This window comes from Monodon monoceros, unplaced genomic scaffold (assembly GCF_005190385.1).
Source record: "Monodon monoceros isolate NGI ecotype Baffin Bay Population unplaced genomic scaffold, NGI_Narwhal_1 Super_Scaffold_19, whole genome shotgun sequence".
NCBI classification, from domain to species: Eukaryota; Metazoa; Chordata; class Mammalia; order Artiodactyla; family Monodontidae; genus Monodon; species Monodon monoceros.
Window position 1 is genome coordinate 34,397,379 of NW_021703775.1, and position 20,086 is coordinate 34,417,464.

At 47.3% G+C, this 20,086-nt stretch overlaps 1 protein-coding gene across 2 annotated transcripts in view; it reads left to right on the forward strand.

Annotated features, from left to right (window-relative positions):
• SERTAD2 (SERTA domain containing 2) overlaps positions 1–13,907 on the forward strand; it is a 112,599-nt gene extending 98,692 nt beyond the window's left edge. For both annotated transcript variants that reach the window (XM_029231998.1, XM_029231997.1), the window contains exon 2: positions 8,656–13,907. In XM_029231998.1, the coding sequence (XP_029087831.1) occupies positions 8,660–9,595 (936 nt within the window). In that variant the 5' untranslated portion in view covers positions 8,656–8,659 and the 3' untranslated portion in view covers positions 9,596–13,907. The remainder of the gene's footprint in view (positions 1–8,655) is intronic.
• Positions 13,908–20,086: the final 6,179 nt, after the last annotated feature.

Consider the following 20,086-nt stretch of genomic DNA (forward strand, 5'->3'; position numbering starts at 1 on the left):
CATTCTAAAAAGCCCATGTTTCTTTCCAGATGTTTATTAACAAGGCTGTAATTTATTCCAAAGAAATATTCATTTGAAACACACTTTCCCAGAATTTGCCTACTAAATGAAATTAGTTGTCAACATTTTTAAACGTCCTTTTCTTTTTCCAAGAGAAAATATGATGTTTGACAAACCAGCAGCGTCAGAAACCGTCTTCAATTTAATAGAAGTGTGTAAAAATCCTGAGAGGGAAAGCTAGAGTTTCTTAAAATGTAGACTTGAGGAAGACATCCCCAAACCGTAAAAGTTGTTGTTTTAATTGACTTCGAGGTTGCCTTCCTGGCTTAATTTATGTTCGTCTCCCAGGCTTTAAGACGCTGTCAAGAAAGCAAGGAGGATTGTTCGCGGCGCCCCGGGTCCAAGTGCAGAGCCTGATCGCGGCTACGCGGCCGTGCAGTGCCTGCGGCCGAGCCCGTGTCCCCCGCGCCGCCCGGAGAGCCCGGGGAGGCGCCGCGGCAAACAGTGGTGTCGGGTTACAGCTTCGGAGCCGCGGCGAGCGCGCCTAACTGGCTTGATCTAGTGACTGGCTTCATAATTACATTGCTGATTTGTTAGGGAAGGCTTTGTCTTACTTACCAATTAGCATGGATGTTACTGCAGGGACCTCATCCTGGATGAGCTTGGGTTTAAAAAAAAAAAAAGCTTCCCCGATCCGGGCAGCTTTAGGTGTTCAGTTACTAACCCTCCCTTGTCTTCTGGGAGTCCTCACCCTGTCTGTAAACACGCAGAGGCTTTCTCCCTGTTGGTATTTTTTTGTTTGTTTATTTTATTTTACTTATCTTTGGCTGCGTTGGGTCTTTGTTGCTGTAGTTGCGGCGAGTGGAGGCTACTCTTGGCTGCGGTGCGCGGGCTTCTAATTGCGGTGGCTTCTCTTGTTGCGGAGCACGGGCTTTAGGCGCGCGGGCTTCAGTACTTGTGGCTCACGGGCTTAGTTGCTCCGCGGCATGTGGGATCTTCCCGGACCAGGACTCGAACCCGTGTTCCCTGCATTGGCAGGTGGATTCTCAGCCACTGCGCCACCAGGGAAGCCCTCCCCGTTGGAATTTTGCCCGTGTTTCTGCCGTTCCCTAAGGCCAGAGGCAATCACTTTGGGGTCTGCAGGAGTGCTGACCCACAGCGCCTCCTGGAGGCTCACCACCCCGGTTTTGGGGGAACTGCACCGGCCACAGCACATGGCACACCCCCGCTGGGAGGTCCTTTCAGATTGACCCCCCTTTCTGTCAGCTCTCTCCCCGATCTGCCGGCACCACCACCTAGCATGTCCCTTCAGGGTGGCCTTTCTGTTCTCGTGGTGGGTTCTGTTGTTACTTGGGGGAGGAGGGGTGTTAAAAGCATAGGTGTTATCAGATTTCTGAGTCCTGGGTGTTTTTTAAGGTGTAATATTTTAACAGTGTGGAAAGTTGTCTGAGCAAACCTGGCTTCTCCCCGTAGAAGGGGGTTGGGGCCTCTCCTTCCTTCCTGGGAGCTGCTGTGTGACTGTCTGACAGAAGAGCCTTTTCCCAGAGTTCGCCCACAGCTGGTGGGAGGTGTCCTGGTTAGGAGCAGAGGCTCTCCATTTGGACCACCTCTTCTGAGGATCCAGAGCGCATTGTAAGGCAGGTGTATGGGGTGAGGAGAGGAGAGGTGAGAATATTTTGTTTCAGAAGTTGTCTCACCAGCATTTCTGGCCAGCCTCTCTTCTGCTCTTGGAAGACTGTCTCACACACTCAGTAGTTTTGCCAGGGGCACTCCTTTCTTCTTCTACTGCCCCCAAAAGAAACTGAAAGAATGTGTTTCCACTTACAGGACTTTGGGTTTGGTGGCTCAGGATGTCAGAGTGCGGAAATAGCCTCTGCTAGCCTGTTTGAAGACACTCGTCACATGTCTTGTCTTAGCTTCTTTTTTCTTCAAACTGGCTAGATCCATGAGGAAAAAATCATCATTCTGAATCATGGGCATTACCATAAATGCCTCGTTTTTATGATTTTTAGTGTCAGCATGGGCACTTCTGGAATCCCCAGCGACCAGTAATCACACCAGTGGCCACACAGGATGGTGTAGTTGAGGAGATTGGGGACTCTCTGGATTAGGAGCCTTTCACTTGAGAGATGTTAACTTAGTGACGCAGACATAAGTGTGCAGACCAGTGACTCATCCCAAAGCAGGCACCAGGGTCTTCACCCTGGTGAGGATGTAGAAGGAGACCAGTTCTCTGGGAGCCGAGGGCCCCACTAGTAACTACCCTTCCCCAACAGAAGACACCAGGGCTGAGTTCTGCCTCGTTAACTGACCGTTGAGACGATACGTCACTTAAGCCTGCTACACTCGAAAGCCCTGGATTTCTAGTTGTCACTTACTACTCCAAAAGGAAATTGGAACAAGCTTTTGAAAATGTACACGAAGTACAAACCATCGGGCCTTGAGGTGTTTTGGAGTGAGTCTTTTGGGATCTCCCCTGTCTGCCCCACCTCTGTGTGTGGACCAGCATCCCTCTGCCTGGATGGATGAGCTGAGCTGGGAGCCATTTCCACTCCCTCCCCGGCCACTTGCCTCCGCTCTCAGCTGCCTGTTTGATCATGTGGTCAGTCATACCTTCCCCAGTCATTTCCTCCCTTCAGAAATTGGAACTAAGCTATCAATTTTGACCTTCTTTTAAATGCCTTTTGTAGCATTAATTCCCTTAGATACTGAGTAGGATGAGTTGGAGGGTTTTCCTTCTATCTGGGGTGATCACTATTTGGGGGGATGAATTGAGTTAAAGCATAATGCAGTCTTTTGCATCTTTTTTTGACCCGCAGCGAGTCAGAAAGACAGCCCTAGTGGTGCGCAGAGGAGGGCTCCCAGTTTGGGCCTCTCACAAGCCCGAGCAGTGATGCTGCCCGCAGGGGCCACACAGCCCCCTCCGTGCACCTGTCAATCAGCGGCCACCAGGCTCTGGGCCTCTAGGAAGCACTAGTGGCCACAGAGGGCTGCAGGTTAAAGCAGTGGATTTTGTTGTTGTTAGTGGGGATGACAGAAGTGGTGGTTTACAAAAGTAGATTTAATATTCTTTATTTAAAAATCATAACATTTATTTTGACAGCTCAGATTAACATTAAAGGAGAGTGATTAAAAATTTTTTTCCAAGGCATAGCTTTTAAACAGTTGAAAAACATTGAGTTTAAAAGAACATTTTTGATTGCTTGTGTTTTTCTTTTAATGTTTGCATTTTTTTCCCATAACGCCTTAAAAAATATAAAAGCTACGAAATGCTCCCTTTTAACACATAGGTACTATTCCAGTTTCTCTTTGGACATTGGGCATAAGGCCTCACTGCCATTCACTCTGTGATCACAGCAAGAAGAATCTAGGCCCCAGTGAGCAGGTGGGATCTGATATATCAGTCTGAGAAGCTGAGCTTTATCATTAGAATTGAGCTGAAGACATCTTAATTCTGCATGGAGTCTTTCTTTTTTAATGTCAGCTGCCATCACAGAAACGCTGCTCATTCTTTTTTTTCCTTACCTGCTTAGGCACAAGTAGGGAAGCCCTTTAGGCTCCAGTTTAATTGAGTAAAGATATTCTCAGGCTTACATATGAAATAGCTGGATGGGGAAGAAAGGAAGTCATGGTTTTCAAAATGAGGTCCGCAGACCAGCATCACCTGGAAACTTGATGGAAATGCACATCTTGGGCCTCCACACCAGACGGACTGAATGAGAATCTGGGATAGTGTGTGTGTGTTTGGGGGGGGGGCAGCATTCTGTGTTAACTAGCCCCGTTGGTGAGTCTGATGCTCCCCCAAGTTTGGGAACTAAAGATCGAGGGAGGCATCCCTGCCCACCCGCTGTGCCTCGGATACTGACAAATCTCCTTACCCAGGGTCTGCCCTGTACAGCTGTGCCCTCTGAGATTCGTTCAACCTTCCCCTTTGTCATACCGTCCCTCCCATGCCAAGTTTACAGTCAGAGCCAAAGACACACATCTCTGTCTTTGTTTTACAGTCCATCTCTGGCTGTCCCTCAGTGTCTTTTCTCATTCTTTCCATTTACTATTCATCCAGTGACCATTTCTGGAGCATCTTCGGTGTATCAGGGACTGCCCTAACCTGAGGACACAGAGACGAATCGGAACGGTCTGAAACCCTCAGAGGGCTTACCGTCTGGGGTGGGAAACGGACATTGAGAGACAATCCTGCCTTAAACAGAAACCTCAGATCCTATCCCCTTCAGAAGTCCCCTGGTCACCTCAGTCTGTACTAATCTCTCAGACTCCCTGCTGTGGGAGCCATTCAGAATCTGGAATTGCAGACTCCCAAACAGGTAATACCCTCTCCTGTTTTCTCTGGTTCTTTCTCTGCTGAGGAATCTCCCAGTGACATGTTACTTTCGACTATCTGCCCAAGCGGATTGTAGCTTTTGAGGGCAGGGTCCTTCCCAACGAAAGCGGCACAACTGCAAGCCAGGTTTCGTATCTGGAGAGTTTTATTCACTGTTCAACTTCCTGGAAAACTCCGGCAGAGAAATGTCCATTTGTATCGCTACCCTTGAGTTTTGGTCTCTATTTTCAAAACTTAGATCGCTGCAGTTACTACTTGCCAAAATGTACGTTAAGCAAATCAGAATGCTAGGAGTTTCTTTCTAGCAAGCTTCTTGGGGAGGGAGGGTGTTTTATCTGGACCCTTATATTAAGAGCCAGTGAATATTCAATAAAAAAGTGGCTGTGGTTAGTTTTAGACCCCTCTGGGTGGGCAGGAAAGGGAGGGAGCGCCCACCTCACTCCCCCACGTGGGGATCTCTAACCAGCCCTGAAGCTCAGGGCCCCTTCTGGGCCTTTGACTTTGACATGAGCTTTGGGGCCTGGGTCTTCTCAAGCCAAGGGAGGAGGCAAAGTGGGGCGCCAAGCCTCGGGGTGGCCTGGAAACCGACTTATCACAGGCCCCCTTTGGTGAACTACAGGCTACCACCTTGGTGTCCAGGTCCACCGCCAAGGGGCCTCTCGGGCAGGAACAGCAGACACCCCCTTCCCTCTTGTCAGCTTGAAGCCCCTAATGAGCTCCAGCCACTGCTCCATCCTCAGGCTGCAGCCAAGTGAGGCCTTTTAAAACGTCACCTGCCTCTCCAGCGGCCTGAAGAGCTATTGCTGTTGTCTTAGCGCGCCCGAGGAAAAGGCTTCAGGCAGCCTGGCCCTTGGGTTCCTGCGAAGCTCGTCTTGTCTTTGAATTGTGTCTGCTCCAAGGTGTGGCGTTCACACAGCACCAAGTGAGGGTCCTTCTCAGGAGCTGGAGGCCAGGAGCTGGAGGCCTCTTCTGAACGTGGGCAGACGGCGCTCTCAACAGTGTGTTAAGCAAACTTTGGGAAAACTTTAATTTTTTACAAATTTTAAATTAAAAAAACTTTTTTTAACGTTAAGGTTCTAAGTAGGAGTGTGGATTAGATTTTACTATGTTGTTTTTCACTCCTTTCTGTAAAAGTGTAGATAGACTTCAGATTACAAGTCAGGATTGTGTGCATTTTGCAATCTTACTGGGTGTGTAGAGCAGTGTTGCCTCATAAAATGAAATAGAAAAATGAAGGCAGACCTGCTTGGAGCCATACTCTATCATGAGTCCTTATTTACACATTTGAGAAGCATCCAGGATTCGATTCGTCTTGCCTATTCGCGCTCACAGATTTTGCTTACACGGGCCCTCCTCTGTCCCCTTCCAGAGAGCATTACGAATGTCTTACCAGGCTTTCCCTAAATCATTAAGATTATCACACAGCTATGACCAGCTAGATCATTCTAATTGGAAATTAGGCGCTTCTCATGTTGAAACCTCTCTGAAAAGTATCTCCATAGATCTCCCTCAGCAATGGGAATTCTGCTAAATGCCTCTAGCACCACGTGCTTTTTAAGTATTTAAGTTCTATGTGCTCAGTGATTATTTCTAGAGAAGTATGAGTTATTGAAAAAGCCCTGTTGTTTTTTCCTGTCAACAAGTCTTTAAAAGACAGCTGTGCATGAATGACAAAAAGAAAGGAAAAGTCTATGTTGTCTTTTCTAAGGGTTACTTCTCCAGAAAACCAGTAAAAATTTTGAGTGGTGATGAGCTTACTAATTTGTTTTGAGCTGTGTATTTGGTTTACATTTTGGGACAGTGCTTCTCAAACTTTTTGTGATGAAAGACGATCTTGTTTGTGTTTTCCTCCTTTATAGACTGATACTTTAGTAAAACATGACAAAAATAATTACTAGAAAAATGAAATAAGAGTACAAAAATGTAAAAATAGAAGCCTCGTTTTAAAAAATTGTATTTACAGAGATACAATTACTCTGTAAATCTGCTATAAAAGTTTCTAAACAATACAGTATCTTTACTTACCTCATCATGAACTAGTAACAGTTTACAGACTGGTTCCATCTATGGACCACACTTTGAGAAACACTGTTTTAGAGTGTGTGTGCGTGTGTACTTGTGTACTCTGGCACACGTTTGGATGTATTGGGTACATTCAAGTTACAGCATATAACGTGGATTATATAACAGCTTTATATGATAATTAAATGCATTTGGTGAGCTCTTTGGTAAAAATGGAGTTTTTCTAGAAGTGACATTAAATGCTTAAATTGTAAACAAATACAAATGGCATATATGTGAATACAGTTATCTGTTTCAAAACACAGTTGTCCGGTAATACTTCTAAAGCATAAAGTAGAAAGTGTTTTGTAATGTGAAATGAAGTCACCTCCTCTCTGATTCACACTCAAGTTTAAATGGGCACAGATACTTTAGATAGGAAATGTTCTGTGCAAAGTGTATATACAAATGAGGCTTTTAGCACTGGACAGTAGGAAAGGTTTCTGTCATGTGAAGCATTAGATAAGGGAGTTGTTACTATCATACCTTCCTTACCTCAGAGAACAGTTAATTATGGGACTGGTCTTTGGTCCTAGTGATAGACAGCCATTTTCTTAATGTTTACAAAGTGAGAGAAAGTGTTTCCTACAAGCAACTCCACATTCTTTATGAGTGTTAACAAATTCTCAAGCTGATTCTGATTTGATGACTTGCAGCTGTCTTCGTCCTTCTCTCCTGGAGACTGAGGCACATGAAGGCAGTCACCCGGAGTGGGACTTGTGCACCAGGCTCTGTGTCCACCTGCATGTCCGTCTGCCTGGAGGGGCAGCGTGGCCTTCTTTCACAAAGCCTTGGGAGGAAGTTCTGGGAAGTTTTATTATGGTTAGCCTTATTCCTTTAGGATGAGACTCCTAATTGAAAATGATAATGAGGTGTCCGCGAAGATGTTCAGCCCCTTGAAGACCAGGCTTTATTCCTGTGCAGGACTACCCACTTTCTGGCCGAGTGCCCAAGACAGCGTAGATGCGGGATGAGTTAAAGGATTGAAGGAGGCCATTCAGTAAAAGGCAAGTCGCCTTTAGAAGAAAAACTGGATAACTACAAAGCACTTTCTAGTGTGTGACGATATCAGAAAGAGTGAGTGGCCTTGAGGAGAGCATTAACACATGCCTGTGGGTAAGTGGTGTAGAGGGCATAGGGAGTGAGCATGGGCCTGGCTTGATTAGAAGCATGTCTGCTGGTCTGAACAACGGCGTAAGGACAGCTTTCTTGATTCACTGGTTGGAAAGTGAGGTCTCTGAGTCAAAGGCGGGTGGACTTGTGATTGCCATTTAGCTGGTAGAAGTTCTGAGATAAAGGGCCATTCTCCTGAAGGCACAGACAGCTGAGGGCGTCTCCACTCAGGCCAGAGCACACAAGGAGACCTCCGAGGCTGTGCGTGTCAGGCGAGGTAGGCGGGAGTTAAAATCCAACCCATTCCCCAGTGCTCAAGGTCTGAGATAGGAGGTCATTGTTTCTTTGAAATCCCTGCTGGAATCACAGTAGGTATTGTTTTAAGAAATGTGTCGAGTACCCAAACAGCAATGCTTATAATCAGAGCAAATTTCTTTTAAATTAGTCCAGTTGCACTCAGGCATGGCTGCATGCGATGAAATTGAGCCATGGGAAAACTTGGGCTGGGCAGTCCACCTTCCTCCACTTGATTCTAGACGGAAAAGCAGTGGCAGCTCAATCACTGTGGTCATTTAACACAGTCCAAGCACTCCGCCACATGTCACCAAACAGGCAGAAAGGCTCTATGTGTGATGAGGAAGGAAAGGGCGTTTTGAAAGCACACGCGGTTCTACCAAAATTGTACATATTCCCTTTTCTCCAACTGGGTTCTTTTCATCGCTCTAGGTGTGTTCAAGCTGTAATCTATGATACCTTTACCTGTTTAGGTCATAGTATTGTCAGTGTTTTCTTGGGCTTTAAAAATAGATCTGTTTGGGGGAGGGAAGTTGAACCTGCATGGTAAAGCCGTAGGCATGCGAACGCAAGCCCAGGAGCACAAAGTCAAAATCACGGTTTCCATGGTAACGTTTAACTTGTCTGTGTTGTACACATTTCTCAAGAAATACATTCAACAGACTACCCAGTGATAAAAATTGCTCCACCGGCACACAAAGGTAGATTTCCCAATGAATTCCTCTGTTGTAACCAACCCTGGGCAGGGAACTCAAGTCCAGGTCCTGACCTCTGAATCCGCGTCTTTTTTTACGGTGGAAATTCTTTTTTGTGGGATTGATTCCATCTCCTTCCTTTCTCCTTGGCAGATATATGTTGGGGAAAGGAGGAAAACGGAAGTTTGACGAGCATGAAGATGGGCTGGAAGGCAAAATTGTGTCCCCCTCCGACGGTCCGTCCAAGGTGTCTTACACCTTACAGCGCCAGACTATCTTCAACATTTCCCTTATGAAACTCTACAACCACAGGCCCCTCACAGAGCCCAGCTTGCAAAAGACCGTGCTCATCAACAACATGTTGAGGCGGATCCAGGAGGAGCTGAAGCAGGAGGGCAGCCTGAGGCCCGCGTTCCCCGCCTCTTCGCCGCCCGCCGACCCGCTGGGCTCCAGCTACCGGGAGGCGCCGCCTGCCTTCAGCCACCCCGCGCCCGCACCCTGCGAGCTGGGCGGCGCTGCGCCCCTGGAGGCCTGCCTCACCCCCGCCTCACTGCTCGAGGACGACCAGGACACGTTTTGCACTTCCCCGGCCGCGCAGCCTGCGGCCCCCGCCAGACTCGCACCTCCTGCCCTCCCGCCGGAAAAGGACAGCTTCTCCTCCGCCCTGGACGAGATTGAGGAGCTCTGTCCCACATCTACCTCCATGGAGGCCGCGGAGGCCACCACCGACGACCCGAAAGGGGACTCCGGCGGGCCCGGCGCGCAGAGACCCGAGGGGCTCCAGGACGGCCGGCCCGACGACCCGAAACTGATGGACTCCCTGCCCGGCAACTTTGAGATCACCACGTCCACGGGCTTCCTGACAGACTTGACCCTGGACGACATCCTGTTTGCCGACATTGACACGTCCATGTACGACTTTGACCCCTGCACGTCCGCGTCGGGGACATCCTCAAAAATGTCCCCCGTGTCGGCCGACGACCTCCTCAAGACGCTGGCCCCCTACAGCAGCCAGCCCGTCGCCCCGAGCCAGCCTTTCAAGATGGACCTCACGGAGCTGGACCACATCATGGAGGTGCTGGTCGGGTCCTGAGCCCCGGGGCCCGTCGCCTGCACCCCGCACCCCGACAGCTCTCCGCACTGTGCATGTACCCTTGCTTGCCTTTTTCTGAGAAAAAGAACATTCTACAAAAGGATCACACTAGTTTTTGCTTTGAGCAGAGTTGGAGTGCCTTCATCCAAGTATGACCACTTTTAATATGCTTTTTTGAGTGGTTCCTCAGAGACCTAGTACCCGGGAATAGGAAAGAATACATTTGAAGACAATGTCGCTATGTGGAATGACAAAAATAAACAGCTCAAGTGAAGCACAAGGAATAAGTTGGAAAAGCTGTAAATTGCATGTGCATATTTGTCTATTTTTTCTATAAGTTTTATTGCAAGAAGTAAAAAAAGAAAATATATATATATATTATTTAGATAATCTCAGTACCTTTTCCGGCATTTTCGCCCTGTATAGGTTGACTTGGCAATTCAGCCTTTTTAGAGGCATTAACTACTCCTCGTAAGTGTTGCATTTACATGGCTGTTTAGAAACTGCTGCCCAAATTTATTTTATATTTTTGTACAGATTCCGCAGTTTATGATATTGTTTTTCTAAAAACAAATGCTGTTTATACATATGAGATAGCTATTTTGATAGGATTTGCTCACATAGTTCCTGCAAACTTCAGATGTACAAGTTGCACTTGTACTTTTATAGAGTTGTAATGTTTTATATGTGTTTGGTGCAAAGAGAAAATTGGATCAAATCAATCCGCAGTTGATGTCCCCAGATGCGCGCACGTGCGCGCGCACGCGCACACACACACACACACACACACACACACGCAGCGCTTTAAGAAGGGCCAGGAGATATCACACCCAAACTTCACAAGCACCGACCCCCCCTGGCATGAACACCCGCCAGCACTGTGACTTCCAAAGCCAGAGCCACGTCTGCTCATCAAACTTGCATTAAGCAGTTGGCGGGAGGTGGCCATGGAGCTCGGGGTTTAAGTGATGGTTCTATTTAGCTCTCTCTCTGGAGGGGAAGGCTACCAAGTACTCATTGTATTTATGCCAAGTCTGCGCTTTTAATTGTTTTTATTTTTTTAAACAAAACCCCACATCTTTCCCTTTTTGGCATAATTTTTATGAAGACCTGAAATTTTACACACGAACAAAATTTTATGAAAAGCAACTGACCTCTTCATGGAACTAAACCCTGTTGCGACGCTTAGGGCTCGTCAAGAAGGAACTCTCCCCCAGAAGGCATCCATCATGTCGCTCTGTTGTCTTTTCCTGCTTCCCTTCCTTAGAGCTTTCTTTCCCTCTGTTGCTAAGTGCTGAAAATGGCATCTTCACGATCACCACAGTGAGCCCAGCTCTCCTCGGCCCAGCCTAGGATGCACTCTTGTAACACGCATGGCTCCTGAACCTGGAGTTGGCCCCATTACGTCACGGCCTCCGATCTGGTTGCTTTCTTAAATCAACTGCTTTAACTACACTTTACAAGGCTGTTTTACCCAAATACACAGATAGGACTTTCTATGCATGTTCCCCTCCTCCCCCATTGCCATTCTCTCTCTGCCAGGAGAACTTGAGAACTAGCTTTTTATTCCTAGCGGTGTACATTTAATTTTAAAACGTTTGCAATGTATCATGCTTGTTGCCGAAATTGTTAATGGCCTTTCCGTTTCAGTTTTTTCTTCCTTCCAATGGTACTTTAGCTGGTTACAACCTATATTGTTGAAATGCAGGTGGCTTCTTTAGGAATAACTTTTATATTTATTTAAGAATTTTTAAATTATGGGATTTGTGTTGTTGTTGTTGTCTTTGTTGTTGGTCATTTGTCAATATTCAGTCACCAATTCTGCTCACTTCTTGCCATGGATAAAATTGAGTCTTTCTGGCCAATTAAAAAAGACAGCTTTATAAAATGGCACTTTAAACAAGCCATAGATAGTTTTATTTTTATAATACACATGGCAAAGCAAATACATTTTGATGAAGGAACTGCTCATCTAAGCAAAAGATTCGTGTATGATATGATTAAATCTTTCTACGTTCTGATTTACTCCCCCCCCCACCCCCTCCCGCCAACTTGAATGTGTTTTTAAAGGCTAATTATCAACTCAGACGAGCAGTGAGAAACCGATCAAACTGCACCGTTCTCCAGCAAGCACCCTCCACCGGACACCTCTTATTACTGCAGATGTGTCATTCCCTTTGCTAGGACCAGGGACCATGTAGTTAAGGTGAGGGTTGTGGTAGATGCTTCCGGTGTCACCGTGCCTGTCCGTTTGAAGGGCTTCCTTTTCCTGTAGAGAACAAGTCCGCCCAGACTCCATGCTTCTGCTAACTCAAGGACCTGGCAGACTCTCCACATGCCGCCCGCATACACATACGTGTACATGCACAATAGTGTTGATTATTCCGGACAGTAACAGGGTAAGGCGGCTGATTTGCCATTGTTAAAAACTGATTGATAGTAACTTAGAACAACTGTACTTCGGTTGGATTAGCAAATCGTGTGTTTAAACAAATCCCATATGTTGGGCAGCAGTTCAAATAAGCACAGCGAAGTGTTGCCCACACGTGGTTCTCTGACTCTCCCGCGCTTGTAAGGCTGGGCTTCAGGATCAAAAACAAAAACCCCCAACAGCAGCACGCAAATGCTTTTTAATTCCCTGGACACCCTCACCGTAAATTCTTGATATGAAAGGTCTAATGAGGAAGACGTGGGGAATTAGTGGCCCTTTTTCAAAAGAACAAAACCATCAAGTGTTCCAGTTATCTTTGTGTCTTATTTTTACAAAGTGATGTCCCGACAGGGAAGAACGTGAGCCTGTGTGTGATCTCCAAGTCCCAGCTTGAGTGTGGGACGTGCTTCCAGATGCCATCCGGCAGCAGTGCCTTCCTGTGTCTAAAGGACATCCTGTGGCATTCAGAGTCAGGCAGGCAGTTTGAGGTGCCTTTACGAGAGGGACAGAGAGACATGCTGGGTGGGGCTGGGAGAGGACAATTATTGACAGTGATGTGCAATGAAGTGACAAGATGAGAGCAGAATAATAAGAGCTTTGAATTTGAAGTGATTTTTTTTCATAAGTTATTTATTCCTTTTTTTCTGTGTAAATATATTTATTTTACTGTGGAGCTCTAACAACATCTGGATCGTAACATGTGCAGAATGTATGTAGGAATTTATTCTCCTGTAGGAATGTCAATCTGTATTAAAAGGGGGTCCGAGCCAGACCCCTGGGTCTTCTCATCGTATGCACAGTCCACGTTCATTTTTACTCTCTCCTCTAATATGGGTCGATTTGAAATATGCAAAAGGTATGGATGAGGAATGTTTTAATACCTCCAAATTTTTAAGAAAATCAAGCATCAAAGGGTTGATATTTTTTAAAGTTTTTTTAGTCGCACTTTCTCTCTTTATGACAGAAGGGGCATCCACACCGACGCCCTCGCTCACACCAAAGGGTGAGAGCTAGCCACAGCCGCCTCCACCGGAGTGTCTTTCTCAATTGTGCTGTTTATTGCCATAGCCCCTTGGAGTGTCCCAGCTGCCCTGAGATCGATCAAGGAAATTTCTTAAATAAATAAACTCCAAAGAGCCAAAGTGTCAACTTACGGATCATTTTTAAAGCTTAAATTTATTAACCACCGTTGTGGTAAACAATGAATTATGAATCTGCAGGGCAGCCTTCTCAAATGACAGGTGCAAAAAATAATAATAAGAGAGAGAGAGACTCTACTTTGTGCAGCGATTGTTATTCTCTGTATGAATTGTCTTAATTTCAAAATCTTGCTGTTACAAATTGGACCTTTATATGCTTTCTGAAAATAATTGAAAAGAGCATATTTAACCTGTTGCGGCTGGAAATGGTTGACTTCCAGTAACTGCCAATGGCAGTGAGGTGTGTGCGTCCTGCTTATGTACAGTTGTTTTCAGGGCTTCTAAGAATGAGTCTGAATGGTTCTTGAGAATTAGCCAGGATCAAATGCTCTTGCAAGCAAAGCCAATAAAAATTTTGGACGTCTTTTGGGGATAACAAGTTTGGAAGGGAAGTCGGTCCATACGAGCAAACGACCAAGATTTGGAAAAGATGTACATAGTGACATGTTTGGTGCATGGTTTTTGAGGAGGGCTTTTGTCAAACAGGAGGTGTAACCTTTCCCCCACAGACCTGAGAGCTGTGCCTTTTCTATGCAATATTACTAGACGTTACATCGGAACCCAGATGGTTGTATTCACATGTAGGTTTGGGCTGTAATCTAAACAATTGGACAGATTAAATGTACATGGAAATGAGCAGTCTTACTTTTGTAGTTTTATATTATACAATAAACAGTTAAAAGATGAGAGAGGCGTGTTTGCAGTTTCCTTCTGCCCGGAGCACAGCCAGCTCATGTGTCACCGTCTTCCCACGTCAGGGAACGGTCTGCCCGCGGCTTCTGCTGGAGTTGGTGCTGTCACCCGCCCCCTGTCTCTCACTCTCAGGAGCACTCTTCTCTCTCGGTTCTCCCCCTGCCTCTTGGGCCCTTCTCGGACCTCCTCCCCCAACTCTTACTAAACATTGGCGGGGGGGGGGGGGCGGTTGTTCCAGCTCTTTGCTGAGCCTCCACTCCTGCTTGCTTTCCCGAGGGCTCCTAATCCACTCAGGACTCTGAAAACGTATTTCCAGCCCCTACCTCTCTCCCAGGCTCTGGACTTGGTATCTGCCAAGCTTTGCCATCTCACGCTCAGTGGGTCTAAACCAGCCTCGTTCCCCCCACGGGGCTGGGCCTTCCCCTTTGGGCCTCTCTTTGGCCTCATCACCCTTCTCCCAGGTGTGATTCCGCCACCTCCTTTCCGAACTTACCACAGCTTCTTCCGCAGCCCGGACCCTCTTCCCCCCTCGCCTCCAGTTATTGCATCTGCTTCCTACCTGCTCGTCACTGCCACCTGCTTGTTTCTCTAACATCCATGTTGCCCCCCACTGGTATTCCACAGCACCGGTGGTTCACGAATTTGTTGCACATCCTCCAGCAGCCCGACCCCCATTTCCACAGTGCGGCTTCCCACCCCTCCCACCATCTTCCACAGGGTCGTGGAGGAGATCCTGGGGAGTCTCCTTGACAGCGGGGCCGTCTCTGAGGGCATCGTGTGATCTAGCCTCACCTCCTCCAGGCAGTTCCGGGCCACGATACTAGCTGGTGAGGGAATGGGGCTGGAAAATGAGGGTTCCGATCAGTCAGCAGTGGAATATGGTGGCAGAGCGGGGAGCGTTGGGGAGGTATTATAGGTTGAATTGTGTCCTCCGAAAAAGATCTGTTGAAGGTCTAACCCCCAAGACCTCAGAATGTGACCTTAATTCAGAAATAGGGTCTTTACAGAGAAATTAAAATGAGGTTACTCGGGTGGGTCTTAATCCAATGACTAGTGTCCTTATAAAAAAAAAAAAGGCGGGGTGGGGGGAGATTTTGACACATACAAGCACAGAGAACACCATGTGAAGACGAAAGCAGAGATCAGGGTAACATGTCTACACCCAAGGAGCACCAAAGGCTGCCAGCAAACCACCAGAAGCCGGGGGAGCAGGCTGAAGAGTTCTTCCTCACAGCTCTCAGAAGGCACCAGCCCTGCTGGCACCTCTGTTTCCGACTTATGGCCTCCAGAACAATCTATTTCTATAGCTTAAGTCGCTCTGTGGTACTTTGTTACGGCAGCCCTAGCAGACTAACACAGGGGAGAAGAGGCTGAGCTCAATCCAGACATCCCGATGGAGATGCTCGTTAGGCCGCTAGAAATAAGAAGCTGTTGCTCACTGGAGAGGTTTGTCTCTGGAATATGAGCATCTGCTATTAATTAGAGATAGAGCTTTGGCGACTCGTTCAAGCTCTCTGTGCTTGTGAGGAGGAGATACAGTCATGGCTCCTAAATCTCTTTGAACATGTTGACGGTGCAGTAAAAGCACAAGCTGTGGATGTCGTCTCTCCTCACATGCCTCCTACTGCACCTAGTGCATAGTAGGCACTCAAAACATTTGTTTAATTAAAAACAAACAAAAAAACCCTGTGGTTCCTCCTCTACAGCAGGAGGGAAGCACAGAGCGTGGTCTTCCTTGTTTGGGTCCCAGGCCCACTCCCGTCCGGCCCTCTGGACGCCCCCATTGCCAGCACACTGCATGCCCTTGCTTGTGCCCGCAGTTCAGCTTGTAGATATTCTACCCGTCACTCCCAGGCCGAGCTCAAGTGTCTGTCCATGAAGCCTCCTCTTCTTCGGGACGGCTCTGCCTCTGCAAAGGCACTTAGCAAGCCTTGCCATGTCTCTGGCTAGCTGTGCAACTTTGTTTCCTGTGCTACCCCCCTGCTGCTGCTCTTTAGAGAGCAGTTCAAAGAGATTTAGGAGCCATGACTTTGTCTCGTGATGTTCATCTTTGTCAGAGGTTGGCAAACTTCGGCCCTTGGGCCAAATCCTGCCCACTGCCTGTTTGTGTGAATTTTATTGGAACACGGCCGCATTCATTTATGTGTGTATTATCTATGGCTGCTGTCCTACTACAGTGACACAGAGACTGTAAGGCCCTCAAAGTCTAAAATGTTTGCTCTTTGGCCTTTAACAGAAACAGTTTACCAAACCTTGATCTTTGCAAACCATGCAATGCTTAGAACAGGGTCTGACCATAGTTGAGACCAGGCCAGACTTGCTGTGCTCAGGGGCTTACACAGACTGGGACGTCTGGAGAGGGGTCTGGAAAGTGAGTACAGTACAGAGGTGAGGGCAGGGATCCCAAGGACAAAGAGTGCGAGGCGGGGATGCGAGGGTCCGAGACGGCGGAGGAGCCAGAAAAGCCCCGCGAGGATGGACATCTTCAGAGCGCTTAACACATAGGAAGGAAAGGGCCCCGTTTTACAAATGTGAAAGCTGAAACACAGAGAGGGGAAGTGATTCTTGTTTAAGGGGGGAGAGCATAGCATGGAGGTTCAGAGTTTGGCTCTGTAACTGGACCACCTGAGTTTGAAGCCTGGCTCCATCATTGATAGCCTGTAACCTTGGGCAAGTTCCCGAACCTCTCTATGCCTCAGCTTTCTCATCTGTTAGATGAGGGTAGTAATTGAGCTTATCTCATGCAATGATAGGGATTAAAGGAGTCCATACATGTAAAGCACTTATAACAGTTCTAGGGAATTAAAACAAGAAGTCCACAAATGTTGGCTCTAGCTAACCTGAGAGTGCCAAGGCAAAAATCCAGGCCTTCACTTGGTGTGGGGTCTTAGGTTGGGCCATTAAGCAAACCTGGGGCATCTTAATGCTGAGGGCACGTTTTGTGGGACCACCACCATTTCCACGCTTGTGGTCATGACTCTCAGCTATGTATTTACTGAGGACACTGTGCTCCAAGCTTGTGTGGCAATCTGGGGTCCCAGAGTCCCTATTGTCTCCTCTGTCTTTGCTTTTAATGTATGTTTGCTCCTCCTGGAAAGGAATCTTAACTGAATGGGGAGATTCAGGATTACCACTTCCCGAGCACTCACACGAGCCAGATACCGCTAAGTGCCATGTATGGGATCTCGTGGACTCTGCCCGAGCCCTTTGAGGTTTATCTTACCACCTCTGCTTTAACAGAGGAGGGAGTCCAGACTCAGAGAGGCTAAGCAACCGCCCAGAGGTCACACAGCTGGCACGTGGCAGAGCTGGGATTGCAGGCCAGGCCTCTCTGACCCTTATAACCCCTTCAGCACACTCTCCCGTCACCCATCCTCGCTCCTGGTGTCATCCAAGTCCACCTGCAGGCTGCCGGCTGGAGGCTGAGCAGGTGTCCCAATCCAAGCTTCACCTCTGTCACTTGTCTGACCTTGGGCAAGCCACTTCACCCCTCTTCTTCTCCACAGGGATATGGCACCCTCCTGGCACACTGAAGCATTAGCCAGTGGGACAAGAGAGGAAGATGTCCCAGTGGGGCCAGCAGTGTACCAGGAGCTGGGACTGCTCTTACAGGGCTGAAGTCTCTGTGTGACCTTGGGTCGGCTACTTCCCCTCTCAGGGACTCAGTTGGCTGGGTGGCAAAGGAAGGAGGCACACGCATGCCACATGCTTCGGGCCATGGTTCTTCTTGGCTGCAAGCTGGAAGCATGGGGGCCTCCGCCAGCATCTCTGGGCACGGAGCCCTAGGCCTCAGGATCTTACGGAATCGCTCAGGTGGGAGGAGAGCTGCTGCTCTAAGTCCCCCAGTGCCAGTCTTCCCGGCTGCTGGTGTGCAAGACCGGGAAGGCACACACACCATCCCCGGAGCTGGGAATCCCCTTGCGGCAGGCTGGCTGTCCCAGTCCCACAGCCTGCCCCTGCTTCCCTCCCTCCCTCCCTCCCTCCCCTGGCAGGCGGGGAAGCCAAGCTGCCAGCTGCTAGCAAGGCCTATTGTTCAGCAGTGACAAGAAATGGCTGCAGGGGCCCAGACCCGGGAAGGGCTGGAGACAGAAAGGGGGAGGGGCGGGCCGAGCTGGGGAAATGTCTTCAAGGGGGCTTGGCTGCCTGGAGAAGCTGGAGCACAAGCACCCCCAGCAGACTTTTTCACACTTGTCTTCCCGGGATGTCATCACTGGAGGATGTGCCTGTCACTATTTTTGTGTGTTAGTGTTACCGCGTCAGGCTGCCTCTAGAAAAGGATTTATGGTCACTTGTCTCCCAGCTGAGCGCTGAAAACAGTGCCAGGTGGCCAAGTGCTTTGAAAATGGTGTTGTTCGAAGTCAGTCCAATCCACGCACTCATGGGAAATACCGCCTTCCTGGGCCTGGAGACGTTCCAGGGATCCTGGACATTTGTGTATAGCTTAATGGTGCAGGAAGCATTTCACATACATTTGTGCTGTTTGATTCTCGGGACGACTCTGGAGGGGGTGGCAATGGAGGGAGGCTGAGCTTGCTTGGGGAAACTGAGGCACACAGAGAGGCAGGGCTGCAGACCCAGGCTCTGGACTCCTAAATTTATTACCTTCCGGTGCTTCAGAGCTTAAAGAAACTGGCCAGAAACTTAATTATGAAAAATAATGGTCAACAGCCAGCCATGGAGCTAGAAGTTACAAATCCCTTGGAGCTTTGTAACAGACTCAATGGGAACTGAAGTTATTCAGAGCTTCTGTTCTGTCCTTTCCAGTGCAGTAGCAGGGCCCTGAGCTGGGGAGGGCTTCGGAAAAATGAGGTAGGGCAGGACTGGTCAGGGAAGGAGGGGGGAGTTTAAGTTCAATGGGAAGTTGCTGGAGGGCCAGGAAGTGGCCTGATTCATGTTTAGAATGAATTTGAAATTTGAAATTAAAAATATGAAACCATTCACATTAGCACTATACACTTAGGTATGAATATAACAAAATATGTACAAAACTGATATGAGGAAAACTACAAAGCACTGATGAAACAAATCACAGAAGATCTAAATAAATGGAGAGATATTCCATGTTCATGGAGAGGAAGAGTCAATATTGTTTAGAGGTCAGCTCTTCCCAACTTGACCTATAGATTCAACACAGTCCCAGTCAAAATCCCAGCAACTTAGTTTGTGGACATTGACAAACTGATCCTAGAGTTTACGTAGAGAGGCAAAAGACCCAGAACAGCCAACACAATATTAAAGGAGAAAAACAAAGTTGGAGGCCTAACTACCCAACTTCCAGACTTACTATAAAGCTACAGCAATCAAGACAGAAAGCACAGTATAGGAAAAAGAATAAACAAATAGATAAATGGAATAGAATAGATTGCCCAGAAGTACACACACACAAATACAATTAACTAATCTTTGACAAAGGAGCAAAGGCAATTCAGTGGCGACAGGATAGTATTTTCAACAAATGGTGCTGGAACAACTGGCCATTCACACACACACGCACACACACTAAAAGAATCTAGACAAAGGCCTTATACTCTTCACCAAAATTAACTCAGAAGAGATCGTAGACTTACATGTAACATGCGAAACCGTTTAAAACTTCTACAAGATAACACAGGGGATAATCTAGGTGATCTTGCGTTTGGTGATGACATTTTAGATAAAACACCAAAAGTATGACCCATGAAAATTATAAATTGGACCTTATTAAAATTTAACATCTCTGCTCTGCAAAAGACACTATTAGGAGAATGAAAAGAAGCCACAGACTGCAGACTGGGAGTAAATCTTAGCAAAACAAAGTAAACAGTCCAAGTCCAATTAAAAATGAGCGAAAGATCTGAACAGACACCTCACCAAAGAAGATATACAGATAACAAGCATATGAAAAGATGGTCAACATCACATGTAATTAAGGAATTGTAAATTAAAACAATAATGAGGTACCACCACAGACCCCAAAACACTGACAACACCAAATGTTGGTGAAGATGTGGAGCAACAGGAACTCTCATTCATTCTTGGTGAGGATGCAAAATGGTACACTTTGGAAGACAGTTTGGCAGTTTCTTACAAAGCTAAGGATACTCTTACCATATGATCCAGCAATCATGCTCATAGATATTCATCCAAACAAGTTGAAATATAATGTCCACACAAAAATTCGGCACACAA